This window comes from Propithecus coquereli, unplaced genomic scaffold (genome assembly GCF_000956105.1).
Source record: "Propithecus coquereli isolate 6110/MARCELLA unplaced genomic scaffold, Pcoq_1.0 Scaffold16, whole genome shotgun sequence".
NCBI lineage: Eukaryota > Metazoa > Chordata > Mammalia > Primates > Indriidae > Propithecus > Propithecus coquereli.
In genome coordinates this window covers 11,509,323-11,528,014 of record NW_012140524.1, presented here as the reverse complement: position 1 = coordinate 11,528,014, position 18,692 = coordinate 11,509,323, and the positions used below count along the sequence as shown (strand labels likewise).

At 33.6% G+C, this 18,692-nt stretch overlaps 1 protein-coding gene across 1 annotated transcript in view; it reads right to left on the bottom strand.

Moving 5' to 3' along the window:
- Positions 1 to 18,432, bottom strand: part of ABCC9 (ATP-binding cassette, sub-family C (CFTR/MRP), member 9) — a 167,663-nt gene extending 149,231 nt beyond the window's left edge. The window contains exons 1-6 of the mRNA XM_012640978.1: positions 18,291 to 18,432; positions 15,509 to 15,650; positions 10,790 to 10,911; positions 3,611 to 3,777; positions 2,331 to 2,573; positions 3 to 32 (exon numbers count right to left, since the gene is read on the bottom strand). Of these exons, the coding sequence (XP_012496432.1) occupies positions 3 to 32; positions 2,331 to 2,573; positions 3,611 to 3,777; positions 10,790 to 10,911; positions 15,509 to 15,650; positions 18,291 to 18,432 (846 nt within the window). The remainder of the gene's footprint in view (positions 1 to 2; positions 33 to 2,330; positions 2,574 to 3,610; positions 3,778 to 10,789; positions 10,912 to 15,508; positions 15,651 to 18,290) is intronic.
- Between the last annotated feature and the right edge of the window lie 260 nt (positions 18,433 to 18,692).

Below are 18,692 nucleotides of genomic sequence, written 5' to 3'. Positions count from 1 at the left end.
GGAGTCCGATTTGGATGATCTGCTACTTTTTTCTGAAAGAAAAACCAGATAGAACAAAACAAAATCGCTTAGAGCAGCAACTGATCTCAGCGACTATGGAAATTCCTTCTGACAGTACTGAAAATATCTTAAAGGTTTAAAGATAGATGTTAATGAGTCCCCTTCAGTGCAGTACGCACGGCTCTGTATGCTTGTATTCCATGCAAACAGTAGCCACGGAATGTGTTTTAATGAAACAGAGAGAATAAGTAAGAAAAAAGTTTTTCTAAGACTCTGTATTATTTTTAATAGTCAAAGGATGACACAAAATTCCTAAAGCCAAATTCATTTTTAATTCCCTATCATTTGGAAAATGTGTATCTGTCATGAAAATTACCAAGTAATGTTGTATAGAAAAGAAGATAATAAAGGACAAAGATCAAGGTTATTGGCAGACTGGTTAAGATTTCTGCAGTTACTAAATCACAAGGTATTTGCTATCAGATTACTACAAACTGAACAAAATAGATCATCCCAATTTCACGTTATTTCTCTTCCAGGTATTTCTCATCTCCATGAATAGTGGTCAATATTTTTTAAAATTAGGATAGACGTGGGTTTCCTATGTGCTATGGTTTGGATATGTGACCCCTCAACACCTCATGCTGAAATTCCAGTGTTGGAGGTGGGGACTAATGGGAAGTGTTTGGGTTGTAGGGGTGGATCCCTCATAAATAGATTAACGCCCTTTCTTGGGGATGAGTGAGTTCTTACTCTATTAGTTCCTATGAGAGTTGGTTGATAAAAAGATCCTGGCACCTCCCTCTGCTCTCTTGCTTCCTCTCTCACCATGTGATCTCTGCATGCTCAAGCTACACCTCACCTCTGCCATGAGTAGAAACAGCCTGAGGCCCCCACCAAATGCAGATGCCCAATCTTGAACTTTACAGCCATCAGAATCAAGCCAAAAAAACTTTTTTCTTTGAGATTGCCTAGTTTCAGGTATTCCTTTATAGCAATATATGATGGGCTAGGACACTAGATATTCCTCAAGAAATGCAAAATGAAGAATGGCGTCTATCCTTAAGTCAACTTGTGGCTTCACACATTTATACTTGTATGTGGTAAAGATTTTAAGACCTGAATAATCATCATAATTAAGACTAGGAAGGAGGTGGATAAAGTTTTTTCACTGTGGCAAAGAAGCCAATTCAATGGAGTAGAGTTCGATTGTGTTTCATATTTGATCTCCTGTTAGAATGAATAATTTGATTGTTTTTTAAAATTTATTAGTATGACATACACACACCAAGTACAAGCTAATCTCTGTTGTAAGAAGCACTCAGAAAACTTAAGCTATGCTTAGGCTATATTGAAATTAAAAATTTTTATGCAATACTTTTCCCAGAGGTAAAACCAGAGAAATGACTCAGGTTCATTTGTAGTAACCATTTCCTGCCATATTAATTTCATAACACACATTTCTCACACAAAACAGAGGTCATTTTCATCATTTACCATAAATGCTTTGTTGATCTTGATTTAGAACAGCCAAAAACTCTTTAACTGACTCACCATACCCTACTCCCTTCCAGTGTTGTTGAGAATGCTAATATTTTAAACGGCACTGAATTTGTAGATGATTGCAATAGAAAACACATCTACCACTGTGGATAGCATGCATGACTAGTTAGAATGATAAAAAACAAAATAAAAATAACCAAAAAACTTTCATCTTTAATTTTTAAAGCAATTATTAACATTTATTAATAAAAAAAGTGCCAGAGGAAACCAATTCTAGCAGAAATATAGGATGATACATGGAATAGGTAGACAATGCCCTTTTAATTTAGTTTGCCAAGTTTGAACTACAGAATCCAAGTTTTAGTAAATAATTAACATAAGGCTTTTAATTTCTTAAAAGTGGTTATTACTAGATATGATCTATTTTACCTTTACATAACAAAATTATTCACAAGATGCTTTGGAGAAAGACTTCATATCAAAAATTCCATGAATTAATAATATTCTATGGTAACATGGATTAGTTACACACAATCATTGAATTGAATTCTTACTTTCCACTGGTCACGTGTCGCAGAGAAAAGACAATTCTCTCTCTATCTTTCCTCATGTATTGACTGGGCAACTAACACAACATTAACTATATTTTATTGGCTCTTCCAGTCTTTCCTCAGTGGCCCAATTAACATGACTCAAAACTATTGAGGAAGACAGAGAAAATTTGCTCTTCCTTAACCCTAGATAGTATTTATTTAAGCCTTGTGTCTATTATAATTAATATGTTCATTTTCTACAATTAAAAACATGGAAGACAAACACTAACTTACCTTTTGTTCTTCATATGCATCTTTCAGGCACACATAATTTGTTACTGCTCTCATTGCTATTGGCAATTTTCCAATTGCCTTCAGATCAATAGGCTTTTTATGAGCAGATATGATAAGTGTGTTCATCCACCAGTATGTTGCTTTTGACAGTAAATTCACAAATGGTTGAAGAAATCTCACTCCCAGATCCTGGAGGTCTTCAGGAGGCTTTACTTTCTGAGGATTCGTGAAGAATACATATCTCTATCACAAAAAATAAATAAAATAAAATTCCACAATGTAACAATTAGCTCAATTCTTTTTCCACATATTAAAAATAAAATTTCAACCTTTTCCACATTTTCATTTCAGATGACTAAAATTTATATTTTAATCCCTCCTTCTATCCCTTTCTGAAATATTCTTTGAAATATTTCCCTTCTGTTGTGACTGGATTATTAATAACTAGTTAAATACCAGAATTTCTCATTTAATCCTCTTGGGGCCAATTCTAAAAAATCAGTTAGTCTTTTAACAGATAGTTAATACTAAGAACCAATCTTTCATGATATCCTGGGATAGTGTGAACTAATTTAAGATTTTTAGATTGTTTAGATTTTAAAATGTGTTATCAACACTATTGTTGAGTCACTCTGTGGATCTGTGGTTTGGCTGGTGTTAACTGACTGCTCTCCACACATTCATGGCAGAGTATATCTTTCCACTCATAGAGCAACTTCGAAGTTCTCTGATAGAAAACGAATATTGAAAAATCCATCTCTAGTATCTCACACAACACAACTGACAACGTTATGTGGTGGAAAGCACAATAAATCTGTAATTACAGACCAGGTATGGGTCTTGACTGTATTAATTTGAATATATAGCTAAAATTATCTCTATAAAAGTTTCTTCATCAGTGAAATAAGCAAACTGGATTAGATTATCTTCTTTTCAGTTCTAATTTCTGGGACTGCAGCATTTGCTTAACCCAGGTGTGCTTTGGACCAAACATGGATGATGGAATTTCCTGCCGAAAACAATTTTTTCTGTAATATGAACTAAGCATGATGTTTGGCATATAGCAAGCACTCAATCAATCAATATCCATGAATGACTAAATAGACTTTAGGTCACACTGAGATGGCCTGAAGCTTAGTGATTAGTTCAACTTTATATTTACACATAGAGATCAAATACATTTTTTCATACTTAAAATGCTAAAGATTTCTGGCTAACTGTAATCTTTAATGTTGGGGTCTTGAATCCAAATAACTAAACAAAAGTCATTAGACACCTACTCGGACCCGAATGACGTTGATCTCCACAGCCATCAGGAGCCCATTCAAGATGACCATCATGCCTGTGATGCAGAAACGCAGGTCTGATATGCCCCAACCAGACTGCCAGTCCTTCACCAACTTTATTGTTTTTGTAATAAAGGCCATTACCCAATACAAAAATAAGGCTGAAAAAAATTAAAGAAAAAATGAAAAAGATACAATCTTTTCCTGTTTTTTTTCCAAACTGTACTAACATTTCAACATAAATATAATGCTTTTTAAATAGGCAATTTTAAATACTCTATTTTTATTTGATAAGAAAACAACATATATGTTTTCTTTTACTTCTGGAGATTTGAATAGGAGGTATGATAATAACTTCAGAATGTTGAGTGCTTCCACTCTGATTACATGGGATAGATGGGAAGATGTAAGGAGACACATAAATAAGGATAATCTAGACTTTTCAAAATTTATGTGTAATTCTGTAAATTTAAAAAGTGGCTTTATCTTCTGGTCTTGCTTTCTAAGCACCCTGACTATGTGAATAATTTGCAAGTTGGTATCTGTGTAACCAATCCACTAAGTGTTTTGCAACTCCAGGGGTATGTATGCTAGTATTACCCTGGAGTTATCACGAAACTCATGTAACTATGTAATAGGGTTTCTGTTTCACATATCGTCATTCAAGTAGTAAGTGACTTTTCTTATCTAAATGATTTAAAATACTACACTCATCCACAGAGCACAGAGAACAGTGATCTTATAGAGCAAACCCAGACCCCAAATAGGCCAGAAAGGCAGGTATTACACTGTCTTAAAACCACGACCAGCATTTTGCAGCAAATATAGAAGGAAACAGAGACTTTCTTAGAAATCTGTTGGCAAGGATTCAGTCTACTTTGAACTTTGAATAGAGGTTGGTACAAATGAGAATGGTATAAGAAAGAAGAACTCTAAAACACATATAAGACAATCCAGTTTGGACAACACTTATCAGAGCCAGAAAGGTTAAGGGTGATCACAACTTCCTTAGTGAAAAATAACTGTACATTGGCACATGAACTATATGTATACCTCGTTTTAGCTTAAAATACAGAGATGGTCATAATGGATTTAGAAAAAAAAAAAAAAGATCAAATTTTATGCTACCTAAAGATATTCACCATAAATACGAGAAAGTGTAAATTAAATATAAGTGGATGGGAAAGATATACAATGAAAACAGTAAGAATAAGAAACCCGGAGTGGCTATATTTATATCAAACAAAGTAGACTTCAAGACAAAGAATATTATCAGAAATAAAAAAAGACTCTTAACGATAAAAGGATCAATTTTTCAGAAAGACAATCAAAACTATGCATGTGGCAAATGAAGACTTAAAAGATCTGAACACTATCAATTACCTCATACCATTTAATATTCATAAAACGATTTGATATTTAGTCCAAATATCAACTACACACATCTTCAGAATATATATTCTTGTTAAGTGCATATGGTACTAGTAGAAACTCCATGTTCACTCAGAAAACAAAGAGCAATAAATTTAAACTAACAAAAATCATATGGAGTATGTTCTCTGATCACAATAAAATTAAATTAAAAAATCAAGAACAATAAGCCTATTTTTTTCTATTGCTGCTTAAGAAATTATTACAAAGTTAGCAGCTTAAAACAGTACATGGTTATTATCTCACAGTTTCCATGGTTTGGGGGTCTGAATATGGGCCCCCTTGATTCTCTGCTCCAGGGTCTCCCCAGGCTGCAATCCAAGTTGGGCTGCAATCTCAACAAAGGCTCAGCTGATTTGAGACCATACTCCATGCCATACTTTATTGGCTAGACACAAGGCACAGGTCTCACTCTCACTGAAGGGGAGAAGATCATACAGCATATGAACACCAGGCACAGAGATAATGGAGATAATCTTTGGGTCTTTGTGTACAGTAAGATATCCAGAAGTACCCAAATATTTCAAAATTAAACAACACATTTCTAATAATCCACATGTTAAAGAACAAATCACTAGGGAAATTATACAATATTTTACCTAAGTTATAATGAAAATACTACATATTTTAAACATAAGGAATGCAACTAAAACAAGACTTAAGTACTAATACCTTTAGATATTTATTTTAGGTCCAAAATAAATTACCTGCATTTCCATCTTAAAAGCCAGGGAAAGAAAAACAAAGAACAACAAAAATATATAAATAGTGAAAATAAGAGAAATAAAAATGGGAAACAATAAAATAGAAAATGAACACTTGATAAAATGAACAAACTCAATAGGTTGACTAAGAAAAGATTAAGAAAATTCATAGGTTCCTTAGAAAGATGGATCAAGAAAAGAAGAAGAACACAAATTACTATTAGTGAGAAAGAACGAGGAGCTATTCCTACATATCCTACATACTTTAAAAGGATAATCAGGGAATATCATGAACAACTTTATGACAATATATCTTAAAATGTACATGAAATAGAAAATTGTTTGAAAACTTTAACTTACCAAAACTAACATAAGAAGAAATAGATATTCTAAAGAGTCTATACCTAATACAGAAATAAATTCATAATTTAAAATACTTCCTTAGTTAAACTTCCAGGCCCAGATGACTTTACCAGTGAATTCTATTCAACATTTAAGGAAAAAATAAAATGAATCTTACACAAAGTTTTTCAGAAAACAGAGAAAGAAAGAACACTTTCCAATTCATTTTATGAAGCCAGTTTAACCCAGGATATGATATCTTGACAAAGACATTACAAGAAAATAACAGATCAAGATCCCTCACCACATAAATATAAAAAGCCTTCACAAGTAAAATGTAGTCATATCTAGCATGCATATCACGACTATGTGTGGTTTATCAGAGTAATGCATTGTTACATTATTTGAAAACAATTGATGCAATTTAGCACATTAACAGAAATATACTTTTCCAATGGGTGCAGGAAAAATTTTAATAAAATTCAACACCTATTCATGATTTTAGAAAACATTCTAAAAAACCTTTAAATGGAAGAAAACTTAGCAGATAAAGGTCTTCTATGAAAAACCTATAATTAACAACATAATTAATTACAAAAGACTGAGCATTTTTCCCCTAAAATTTGGAACCAAACAGGATTTCACTATTATCATGCCTATTTGGCATTTTATTGGAGGTCCTATCTAGGGCAATATGGCAAGGAAAAAAAAAAAAGGAAAGCATTATAAATGCTGAAAAGAAATAAGTGGCTCCATTTGCAGACGGCATGTTCATTTATACGGAAAAATCCCTTGAAACCTACAAAGCAATAACTAGAAGTAGTAAGTGAATTTCCAAGGTTGCAAGATACAAGGTTAATATACAAAATCAATTGTATTTTATAGACAGCAGAAACAATTGAAAAATAAAATTTGAAATACAATTCCATTTACAATAGCAGACGGAAAACAAACACAAAAATACCTTGCAATAAATTTAACAAGATGTGCAAGATCTCTACACTGAAAACTACAAAATATTGCTAAGGGAAACAAAAGAAGACTTATATAAATGAAGAATGGATTGTGATACTCAATATTGCTGAGATGCCAATTCCATCCCAAATCGTTCTATACATTCAATGCAATCCCCATAATAATCCCATCACGATTTTTTATTATAGAAATTGTAAACCTGATTCTAAACTGTATGTAGAAATGCAAAGGAATTATAATACCCAAAGCAATCTTGGGAGAAAAACAAAGGAAAAAGTTGTGTGATTTATAATTCATGAGTTCAAGACCTCCAAAGCTATCATGATCAAGAAAAAATGGTAGTGGCATGAAAATCCATGAATAGATCAAAGAAACAGAAAACAGAGCCAAGAAATAGATCACTCATAAATAGTCATTTGATTTAATTTTTTTACAGAAGTACCAAAGCAATCTGATGGGAAACAGAAAGTCTACCCCACACATGGTGTTGAGACATGTTGATATCCACTTGGGAAATAAAGAACTTTGCCACCGACCTTATACCATATAAACAATTAATTTAAAATGGATCATAGTCCTAAAAAGAAAAACTGACACCATAAAGCATCTAAAAGCAAACAGGAGAATAAGACAGGAATGTATTTTGAGGGAAAGCAAAGATTTCTTCAGACCCAGAAATTAATAACTGAATACAAGAGGAAATGATAAATCATACTACATCAAAATGAAAATATTCTATTCATCAAAAGACCCTGTTAAATAAATGAATATACATGCCACAGACTAGTCAGGAAATATCCTCAAAACACGTATATGATGATATACTAGTATGTAGTGCATACAAAGTACTCCTACAGCTCAGTAATAAAAATGCAATCCAATAAAAATAGGCAAAGGATATAAATAGCCACTTCGCAAAGATAACAAATGGACAATAAACTCATCAAAAAGTGTTCAATGTCGTAAGTCATCAGGGAAATGAAAATTAAAACTGCAATGCATTACCAGTACAACCCATCGGCATGGCTAAATTAGAAAAACCAAGATCACCAAATGTTGGTGAACGTGTGGAAATGGAACTGCCACACATTGTTAGTGAGTATATAAGATGTCACAACCACTTTGGGAAAAGATCTGTCAGTTTTTTTACAAATATAAACATTTACCTACCTACCCTCTAACCCACTAATTTCACTTTTAGATATTTACCTAAGAGAAATAAATACAGATAGCCACACACACGCGCAAAAAAAAAAAAAAACTTGTACAAGAATGTTCATAGCAGCTTTTTTTCATGGTAGTCTAAACATGGAAACAGTCCAGATGTCTACGAACAGGAGAATGGAAAAACTATGGTATGTTCATACAATGGACTACTATCCAACAATTATAAAAACAAAGGATGAGCCCCAAAAGATCACCCTGAGAGAAAGAAGCCTCACTCAAAAGAGTTTATACTGTGTGATTCAATTTGCGTGAAGTTCTAGAAGAGGTAAACCTAATCTGTGGTGGGGAAAAATCAGAATAGATATTGGAGGGTGGAAGTGAAAGTGGTGATTGACTAGGAAGGGGCAGAAGAAAACTTGCATAAGCCAAGTGTGGCGGCCCACACCTGTGATCGCAAGGACTTGGGAGGCCTAAGCAGGAGGATTTCTTGAGCCTAGGAGTTCAAAGCTGCAATGAGATATGATGACACCACTGCACTCCAGCCTGGGCAACAGAGCAAGACCTCGTTTCTTAAAAAAAAAAAAAGAAGAAGAAGAAGAAAGAAAAAGAAAGAAAGAAAGAAAGAAAGAAAAAGAAAACTTGCATGGGTGATGATGGCTCTGTCATGACCGTGTTATATACAAGTGTATGCATTTAGCAAACTAAGATCTCTGTTTCATATATTTCACATATGTAAATATTATCTCACAAAAAGAACAGTAAACAAATATTTAAGTCTAGTTAGTGATATGCATGAAGTGTTCAGTGGTGAAGCATACTAATGTCTGCAACTTACTTTAAAATACAACAAAACTAAGATGAGTATAAGGATGGATAGAGGGACAGAAAGATGTAGACCTGACAGAACAAATAAAATGTAAATTGAAGAATTTAGGTGATAGGTAAATGGAAATTCACATGATTCTTTCAACTGTCTGTATGTTTGGTGATTTTCATAACGATATGTTGGGACAAAGTACTTTGTTGCTTTGTGATTTTAAAATAAGAGTAATTTTTCTAGGTTCAAATTTTTTTTCTCCTAAAATAATAAGCCAGTTAGACTCTTTTTTATCTTTATAAGTCCTTCTAGAAATATCATCAAATTATGCCCTCTGCCTTGCATCTACATAACAATTACAGCCAGATTCTGATCATATTTCCTTCAAAATATTATTTCTGTGTGCATCCCTTTCTAATTACATTTTACAACCTTTCTATCACTATCTATCACTATCAATTTTTCAAAAATGTGTATCTAGTATATTGAATTCAAATGATATATTTTTCTTTCCAGTTACCTGTTGAAAATGTCACTTTTCTTTTTTTTTTTTTGTTGGCATCTTCACACACGTCATAATGTCTGCCTCGCATTTTGTACCAAAGAGCTTTCTATTAAGACAATTCAGACTTCGACAAGCCTTTTAAATTAATATTTACCCTGTCTACCTTTTTTATTAGATTGCCTTTGCCCAATCGTGTAATGTGACACAACATAGAATTAAATAATCAGTATTTTCCATGCACGTACTTTACATTTTAATGTTTTCTGGAAAAATAAATAAAATACTATTTACGTGTTTTGATGATTTATCTCCTAATTTCTATATCAGTAGTCAATGTCATTTTCATTATATAACAATCAATTGCAATCCATGAACTTCAGAATCTAAGCATTCGTTCATACAAATACACAATTCTGCCTACAATTTTAGGAGGTTCATAGGCCCCCGAAGTCCACCCATGATCCATGTTCTGAACCTTCATCTCTTTATGACACGTGTACAGTGTACCAAGGAATACAAGGATGGGTCAGAGTACTGAATATAACTAATTGGGAAGCATTATATTATTTCGACCTAAGGCAAAAGTAAAATTCAGATCATCTTAGATGGTCTCTGATTTCCAAGAGGACAAGGAAGAAAGAGGGGCTAAGAAGCAATCTCAGTCACGATGCAGATGTTGGAGGCTGTGTTTGGAGGAAGCTGCTCCTCAGGACAGCATATTTGCCATCATGCTAGGAAGCATACTCAGCTGCAGCAAGACCCCCGATGCCTCAACAGCAATTCTGGGGAAATGTGGCAATCCCACAGCATCAATAAAAGGCCTTTGGAAAATGCCTCAGGACTCCAACCAAGAGGCAGAAACGCGGAACTGGAGGAGATGACTTGTTCACGGGACAGCACAGGGCAGCAGCTCCTTGCAAGAGCTCTGATTCTTAGAACACAACTTCTGTGAGCCAGCAGACCAACACATCCCCTCCACTTCCATACAGTGACGCACCAAGAGGGGCATTTATTGGAGAACAGATGTCCAGAGAGAATGAAATTTCACAACCCAGACTAGAGCAACGCAGCTGATCTTCAATTCCACCCGACATTTATTGGGTGACTACAGGAGAATGAATTACTGTGATTTTCCCATGCTTCCCACTCCCAACCCATTCTGACAGTATTTATGAGAAAAAAGAAAAATGAATAACTCTCTTGGAGGGAAAAAAAACCTTGATCACACTTACCTAAAAGTAATTTAGGAAAATTTGATGTTTCAATATTATGATAATATACTATCGATGTCGTAGTGGCAACGAATCCCATCACAGCCGGCATGAAGAGGTGGAGATGCCGGGACTCCCGCCGTCTAGGAAGAGCAGTACAACGTCAGTGTCTAGAGCTGAGGGCTCCAGATAATTCCTCATTTTTCCCCCAGTCTTTTCATTAAACCTCTCTCTTAGCAATAAAGTGTTTAAAATACAGAATGCAGTAGTAGTTGCTAAAAGAATGCATAAGGGAAGAATGTGTTGAAAGGCATAATTCTGCAGGAAGCATTTGTCCTAACACGGAGGGCTGAGTAATCACAGCAAACTATACCTTAAAATGCTTACAGCAAAAACAAATACATAGCTCCTATACTGAAGGGCAGAAGTGCTGAAATAATCTAACAAGAAAAGCAAATAAAAGCAGTCCACTGACTCTGAATTCTAATGTGTGCAAAAAGTATGTTTATTCCTTTGACAGTTTCCCCAAACTTTACGGTCTTCAGTGATTTCTCCATTCTCATTAACTCGTTCAATACAAATGCATTTGCTGGTCCAAAAAGTTTAGGTTTCTGGCATGCAGCAATGAACAAAATAAATACAGTATCAGAAGTCACACAATCTAGAGTCTATTGGGGAAACCAACAGCAAATAGGAAATTATAACACAGGCGAAGGGACAGTGAGAGCACACAGGACTTGTGTCTGTGACAGAAACTTCACTTTGTAAAGGAAGTGACTTCTAAAATAGTACCTTATGGATGAGGAACTGCTACCCAGAGGAAGAAGAGAGGAAGACCATTCTAGGCAGAGACCGGATGTGTTCAAGGACATTGCAAGCAATTCAGTGCAACTGCTAGGAGACTAGGCTTCACCCTGAGGGCTGCAGAGAGCTCCAGGTGAACCGGAGATACAACAGGATCAGATGTGCATGGTGGACAGCCCTCAACTCCAGTGGCGTTAATAATGCCACAGAGTAAAACATTTAACTTTTCTCAAATTACTTGAATATATATTAATATATAAATGGTATAGAGAAGAGTGACCAGTTCAAGATAGGGAGAAAGGGGACATTTGAGAAAGTCATTTCAGAAGAGGAAAGATTGACAGTAGGAACTGAAATATAAAAAGGAACCCACTGGTCAGGAAAGTGGACACTTTCAAAAGAGAGAAGAGAACGTGCAAATACATAGAAGCATGAAACAGTGTAACATGTTCAAAATTCCAAGTAGTTTAATATTCTTGAAATAGAAAGTTTAAGACAAGATGTATCATGAAAGACTTAGAATACCATGGTCAGAGGCTGGAATCACTTCTTGCAAAAAGTTAAAACACTTTAACAGGTAGGTGATATGGTCATATTTATATTTTAAATGGGTCACTCTGGCAGAAATGTGGATGAGGGAATTAGAAGGTATACGTGGATTTGTGGAAGGAGAGAAATGGAATGAAGAAAAGCTATTAGGAAACTATGGGTACAACAGGTGATGAAGGCCTGGCTTAAGTTTTGGCAGCAATAACATACAGGAAATAATATACATGGAAAAGATCAATTGTTAAAATAAACAGGACTTAAATAGTGTCAGAGTATGAAGACGATGGCAATGGGGAGGTAGAAAATAACGTCCAGGTGGATGGTTGTGTAACCAAGTAAGATATTAAGAGGGCGAGCAGATTGGAGAGAGGAAGCAAGTAAGTTTCAGTGGAGATGTGTGGATTGTGAAGGTGTCTAATAAACATGCAAAGGGATTTGTCTAATAGGTAAATGTATGAAGAGATTTGGAAGATGATCAGTGATATAATTTGAATAATTATAGACATGGTAACAAATATTTCAAAGTAGTATGGTAGCACTTATAAACCACCTACCACCTCCCATAAATACTTCAAAATGGTCAAAGAGGAAAAGTAGGAGATAAATATTTCATCAGCACAGAAATTAGGAAAAGCTTCCAATATTCTCTGATTATTGAATTAAAGAAGAATCCAAAAGTCATTTACTGAATATTTAGAAAATCTAAAAATTAGCACACTCCTTATCAAGGACTATAAAATGTGGTGCAATCATACCTAGAAGAAAGTTTATAACCTTAAACAGATTCAATAAGAAATAATTATAATAAATTAATAGTCAATTTAAGAAGTTAGAAAAAGAATGAAAAAATATCATTAATGAAAGTAATTACAAAGAATTAAAAGAGATAACAGAAGCTACAGTAAGGTTTTATACTTAATGTAGCATTTCTTTTTTAGGGATTTAACATGTATTTTAGCCATGATAGTATTTTTTATTAGAATTTCTATCTAGAGTTCTATCTAGAGTTTCTGTTAGTTCTCTATGTAAAAAAATGCATAGGTTTTGAATGGTCTCCCATCCTTATTTTTTCTTTGAGCTCTATTATTTTTTAGAATATGGTTTTCAGAACTCAATGGCTTGGTAGGAGTTCATCTACCATATTATAGCAGAAAATCTTTAGTCAGAAAGTTAGAAAGAAAATTTAAAAAGTATTACATCACGAAGGTCGAAAGAATAATTTCAAAAAAGACAAAATAATAAAAATTAAAATCTAAATAAAAACACAATAATTATGAAGATTTTAATAAACTACTTTTAGAATTTGATAAATAGTACCAAAATAATCAACATATGAGACTTTAGTAATCTAATCAGTAAACTCAATAAAATTTTGTCTCCTACAAAAGTAAATATATTACTTTCTAATACTTATTAAATACTTTCAAAATAATCAAATATTTGACTACAATGAAAATGTTAATAAATTCCAAAAAGTAATCATTTTACAAACTACATGCTCTAATAATAAACTAATAAAATTAAACTAAATAGCAAACTGAAAAATAATTCCTACACCTAGGACAGTCTCTAAACTGAAATCACAGATTGTTTAAGTAGCAGTAAAAAGGAGAACAAAAACCTGTACGAAACAGATAAGGATGTTCCAAAAGAAAAATTAATAGCTTTAGTTGTTTGTATTACTAAAAATGAACATAAGATATTTAATTAGCAAAGCCTTTGCATTGTTTTACTAATTATAATGAGCATTTGTTATATATTAAGTAAAGAATAGTTCATAAACATTTGTTAAAAAAAATGAAGGAAGGAATGATCAGCAGTGTCAAAAGTAATAATTATGATAAAAGCAAAAAGGTATCCATTAAAGTGTCATTAATGATCACAGAGATTCTTGTAGAAGCAGTTTCCAGAATAAGAAGGGGCAAGAGAAAAAGAAAACTAAACTTCTGGGTTTGGAAGTAACTGGTAGATGACTTTTTGAAAAGCCTGGATAAAAAGGAGAAGAAGAAGTCTAAACAGCAGGAGAGCATAGCACAAGATCAAGGGTGTATTTTTGCCTGTTTGTCTGCAGGGTGGGCCTCTTGTATCCCTACCACTACAAACAAGCATCCACCATTAGCACATGTCATTATCATTATTAGTTCAGCCTGTGATTTCCAAGTCTCTTACTGAACCCCATCAACCATGAGGCTGGAAAGGAAGAGTCCTCCTTACCCATATGATGTCAAGTTTTTGAGAAATATTGGACTGATCTGTTAATATCGTCCACTTTATACATACACATAGAAACATACAGAGTAAGCCTAAATGTTAAGGAAATAAAAAAATTAAGACTAGAATTAACTATGCTAGAACAAATACACCAGAAGGTTTTAAACAGTTATCAATAAGATAATAACCAATTAAGCTTCTAAATGCTTGGAGGGATGGCATGTATTAATGAGTCTCTGATTTTTCTTTTTATCAGAAATTAAGACATCCTCATATCTGCAATGAACCCTTATAAAACATTACAAAATAGTTGGCTCCCTGACGAAAGCTTAGAAATTTCATTCCTTGCTAACTGCAACAGAAAAACATAAACAGATGTCAGGGGAGGTTATTATTAGATAAGAAGACAATTATTTTTGGAGGTTTCCTTTTAAAAACTTCAAAGGCCTTCTTGTATTAAGTCTTCAGGGAAAGGTATAATTTAGCATAATTTCATAATGAAAATTTTCCTATTACTTGAGTTTATCTTGTTATTATATATGAAAACTATTTTCCCCAGATTATCTTAAAGTTTACAAATACAATTCATTATATCCTAACTGCCTAATACAAACTTCTTGTTTTATAAGAATGACAAAATTTCTTCAAAAATATGGATTTTACGACAAATCTTGATTTTAAAGTAATTGTGCACTTTGCCTTAATTTGTGGCTCTATCCTCACTGGTTCTTGGACTTTTTTAATGCCTGCCTCATCTATCTTTGCTTCGTTACAACATAAACTGAAACATCTGAGAACTAATTAATATATAAATATATAGCTATTTAGAGCTATATATCAATATAGACAATCTTTCTATTTATACCTATTTTTAAAGATAAATCAAGCATTGAAATGTTTAAAAGGAGAGAAGAACTTTCTTCTAAGGGCTACACGGATCAGGGGGCCAAGAATATAAAGTACATGCATGGGCATGTCAGAGATCTGAAAGAAATATGTAGCAACAGAAAAATACAGACAAAATACTTGATTATCATATAAAATGGATGACAGCTGTCATTCCTAATGGGTTATGCCCCCAAAATTAAGCCTGACTTGATATGCCGTTAGCTACTATATTAATATACCCACTAGTATAATATATTGTAATGGTATAATGTACATCGAGTCACTTACGAGTCTGAAACAATGCCTTCTGCTATTTCACAAACATGCACAAATAGGAGAGCAAATGTAAGAATCCATCTCAGGTTATGTCCAGGAAAATGAAGCCATGTGTTGTGGTGAATTTGTACTTTTGAGCTTTGGCTCCCCCATCCTGGAAAAAAAGTTAAAAAGAGATAAACAAAAGGATCAATTATAATCATGGAAATAATTTACATTATGATAAGCTTTTGGGGGAGGGGCTCCTGAAACATTAATGCTTTCTCGAGTAGCAATGGAAATCCTGGTCTATTTTCATTATGTTAAAAAATAAAGTTTCAATTAATTTTTACAGACTGCCTAGGCTAACACATTAACATTTGTTGCATTGCTCAGGAATAACACCAACTCCAGATGACAACATGGTTTTATCTCACACTAATCAGAAGCTCTTCCTGATAGTTTTCTGATTCATTCAAAAGGAAACAAATTGATGATAATAATAAAAGAAATTTGGTGTCTAAAATCTTTCAAAACATGGGATCTGTGGAGAGATAACCAAAAAAAGACATATTTGGTTATGAACTACACGATGCATTAGTTGAGTCAACTCTTAATCATATGCATATCATATGAGAAAAATTATTGTCTATGACTGGAGCAACACTATTTAACAAGTGATACTGAACTTTTCTCAAAGAAAGCTAGTTTGTTCATCGATGATTTTTCAAGAGGGCTCAAAAATATTATAGGTCTACCCTTAGCTTATCACCGAAGAAAAAAATTCAGACTACATTTGTAAAAGTTTAATGGTTTCCTCCCAAAACTACAGGTAGAATAATACCACTTCGTATATGGTATGCTAGGAAAGGACTCCACTTTTGTCTCCTTTTGTTCCTTTATTTTGTCATTTTTTGCAGGTCATTAAGAATGCCCTTTGGCCAAAAGTAGAAAAATGGATATTCACTATTTTAAGAAAAACAAAAAAAAGCCCCATAAACTTCAAGAATAAATGGGGAGTTGTACTTGGAATATTGCAGGAAGGAATTTCTGTATAGACAAAAGGGACCCTTGAAACATTCTTTGAAAAGAAAGTTGATTCACGTGTTAGTTGTTTCCAAATTGACTTCATCATTGGAAGAAAGTTAGTTACAGTTAATATTTTCTACTGGAACTTTATGCTATAAACTCTTGCAGGCAAGTTTTGTGTCTTTTTTGCAACATTATAATCTTCCTAGTACCTGATACTTCTTTGATATTTATGTATCATCCTTCACTAAATTAAGTAGCCAGTGCTATAAATGAACAGTCTGCATTTTACTCCATTTCCCTTTGACAATGTCCATTCCAATACCACTCCATTCACATATCCTGGTTGTCAGGCTCTGTGCTGGATACCAGGGACACAAAAAGGAATGTCACAGTCCTTGCTCTCAAGAAGTTAATTAAATGTCAAAAATAAATTATTAATTATAATTAACAGTAAAAAATATTTTTCTACTTTTGGCTGAAGGGCATTCTTAATACCCTACAAATAGTATCACATAAACAATGACTAGTGTTTCTGCATATGGCCACTCTGGTCCCAGTATATTTAGTGTCCGTACATTCATTTAAAATAAATATATGCCAAGAGCTATGTTGGCCTCTGTATATACCATATGACAGAAATTCTTTGATCTCTGTTAGAATAATGCCAAGTGCATAGTATCCTCTCAATTAATATTTGTTAAATAAATAAGTAAAAGCATACAAATCATCTTCAAACCTTCCTTTTAAGCAGATCGTTAAATTATTCTAGTTTTCTTAAGAAAATCCATCTGATACCTTTTCCATTTATTTTTATAGGCAAAATCATGCATGGGAAAATTAAACACAAATAATTTAAAATAGTATAATGGTAACCTCCTATGATGAGATAGGATGTGGGAAGAGTAACAAGATCAGGAAATGGTATGCAGAGGGCGTGCCTTTCATTCCTTCTATTATATTCCTTAAGGTGAGTGGTGGTAGGTTCAACGGATGTTTATTATATGAATCTTCATCATTTTATATACAAAAATATTTTATAATTTTAAAAAAGTTAAATGGTCTATTTTGGTTGTTTGGAGGAAGTTACAAAAATTATAAATAATTGCCCTAAATAATTGGATTTTGTACATATGTAAACTGTGAAATAATAGGAGAGACTGTATTATTAATTTCTTTCCAAATAGTTTGTGCATGAGCTCTTTCTACCTAAAACACAACCCATCACTCCCACTTTAATCTGCACATTCTGCATCTTTCAAGTCCCCAAACATGTCACTTACTATGCAACCTTCCCTGGTGGCCCCAAGAAGAGTTTATTGTTCTAGCAGGCTCATGCCCAAGATAATTTGTTCCTGTACCTGTAAGTGGACTTACAATGTGGCATAGTCATTTTTCTTGACTTTAACACATCTACTCCATTAGACTATTCCTGGAAGGCAAGTACTCTGTCTTACCCATTTTTCATTCCCTTCAGCTCGCACAAAGGGAGTGCTCAACGAATGCTTTAGCTCTATTTCAGATGATTACCTCTTGCCTTCTTTTTCAAAAACTACTACTGCTACCTGAAGGCCATTCATAAGCAGGCATGCAACTGCTATTTCACCTATGAAATATTACATGCCAAAAATATGTGGAAAACACAAAACACTTGCTTGTTCATTTCTTATAGACTTACACATTAGCTTTCATGTTGGAGAAATTAAATGAGCATTATCCCATACCACAGCCATTGATAAGCCTCATAAACATTAGGGGGTATATTATAGGACATTAGATTACTCACCAATAAACAATATTGGAAAAGTGATGAACAACAGAAAGACATGGGGGACCAGGTTGAGCGCATCCACAAAGCAGGGGTTTTCTAACACACCATCATAGATATCATATGAAGAGATGTTGTTACCACAAAATGAAAAGCTCATTTCTTCTTATATGGTTTATTCTAAAAGGGTGAGAAATGAGAAAGAAAAGCCCTTCTTCTTATTAAACTCTTTCATAAAATGACAGCCTTAAATAGGTGTTTATATCATAAAATTAATCCCCCTTATTTTTTCAGTTGAGGAATAGGAAACTCTATGCCAAAGTAACCTGAGGGCTTTTTAGAAATGTCTTAAATGTGCTATAAGGTCCTCTTTTCCGTAGCTTTCTTTTACTCCCCAGAGAAAAATACTTAATTTGGAAA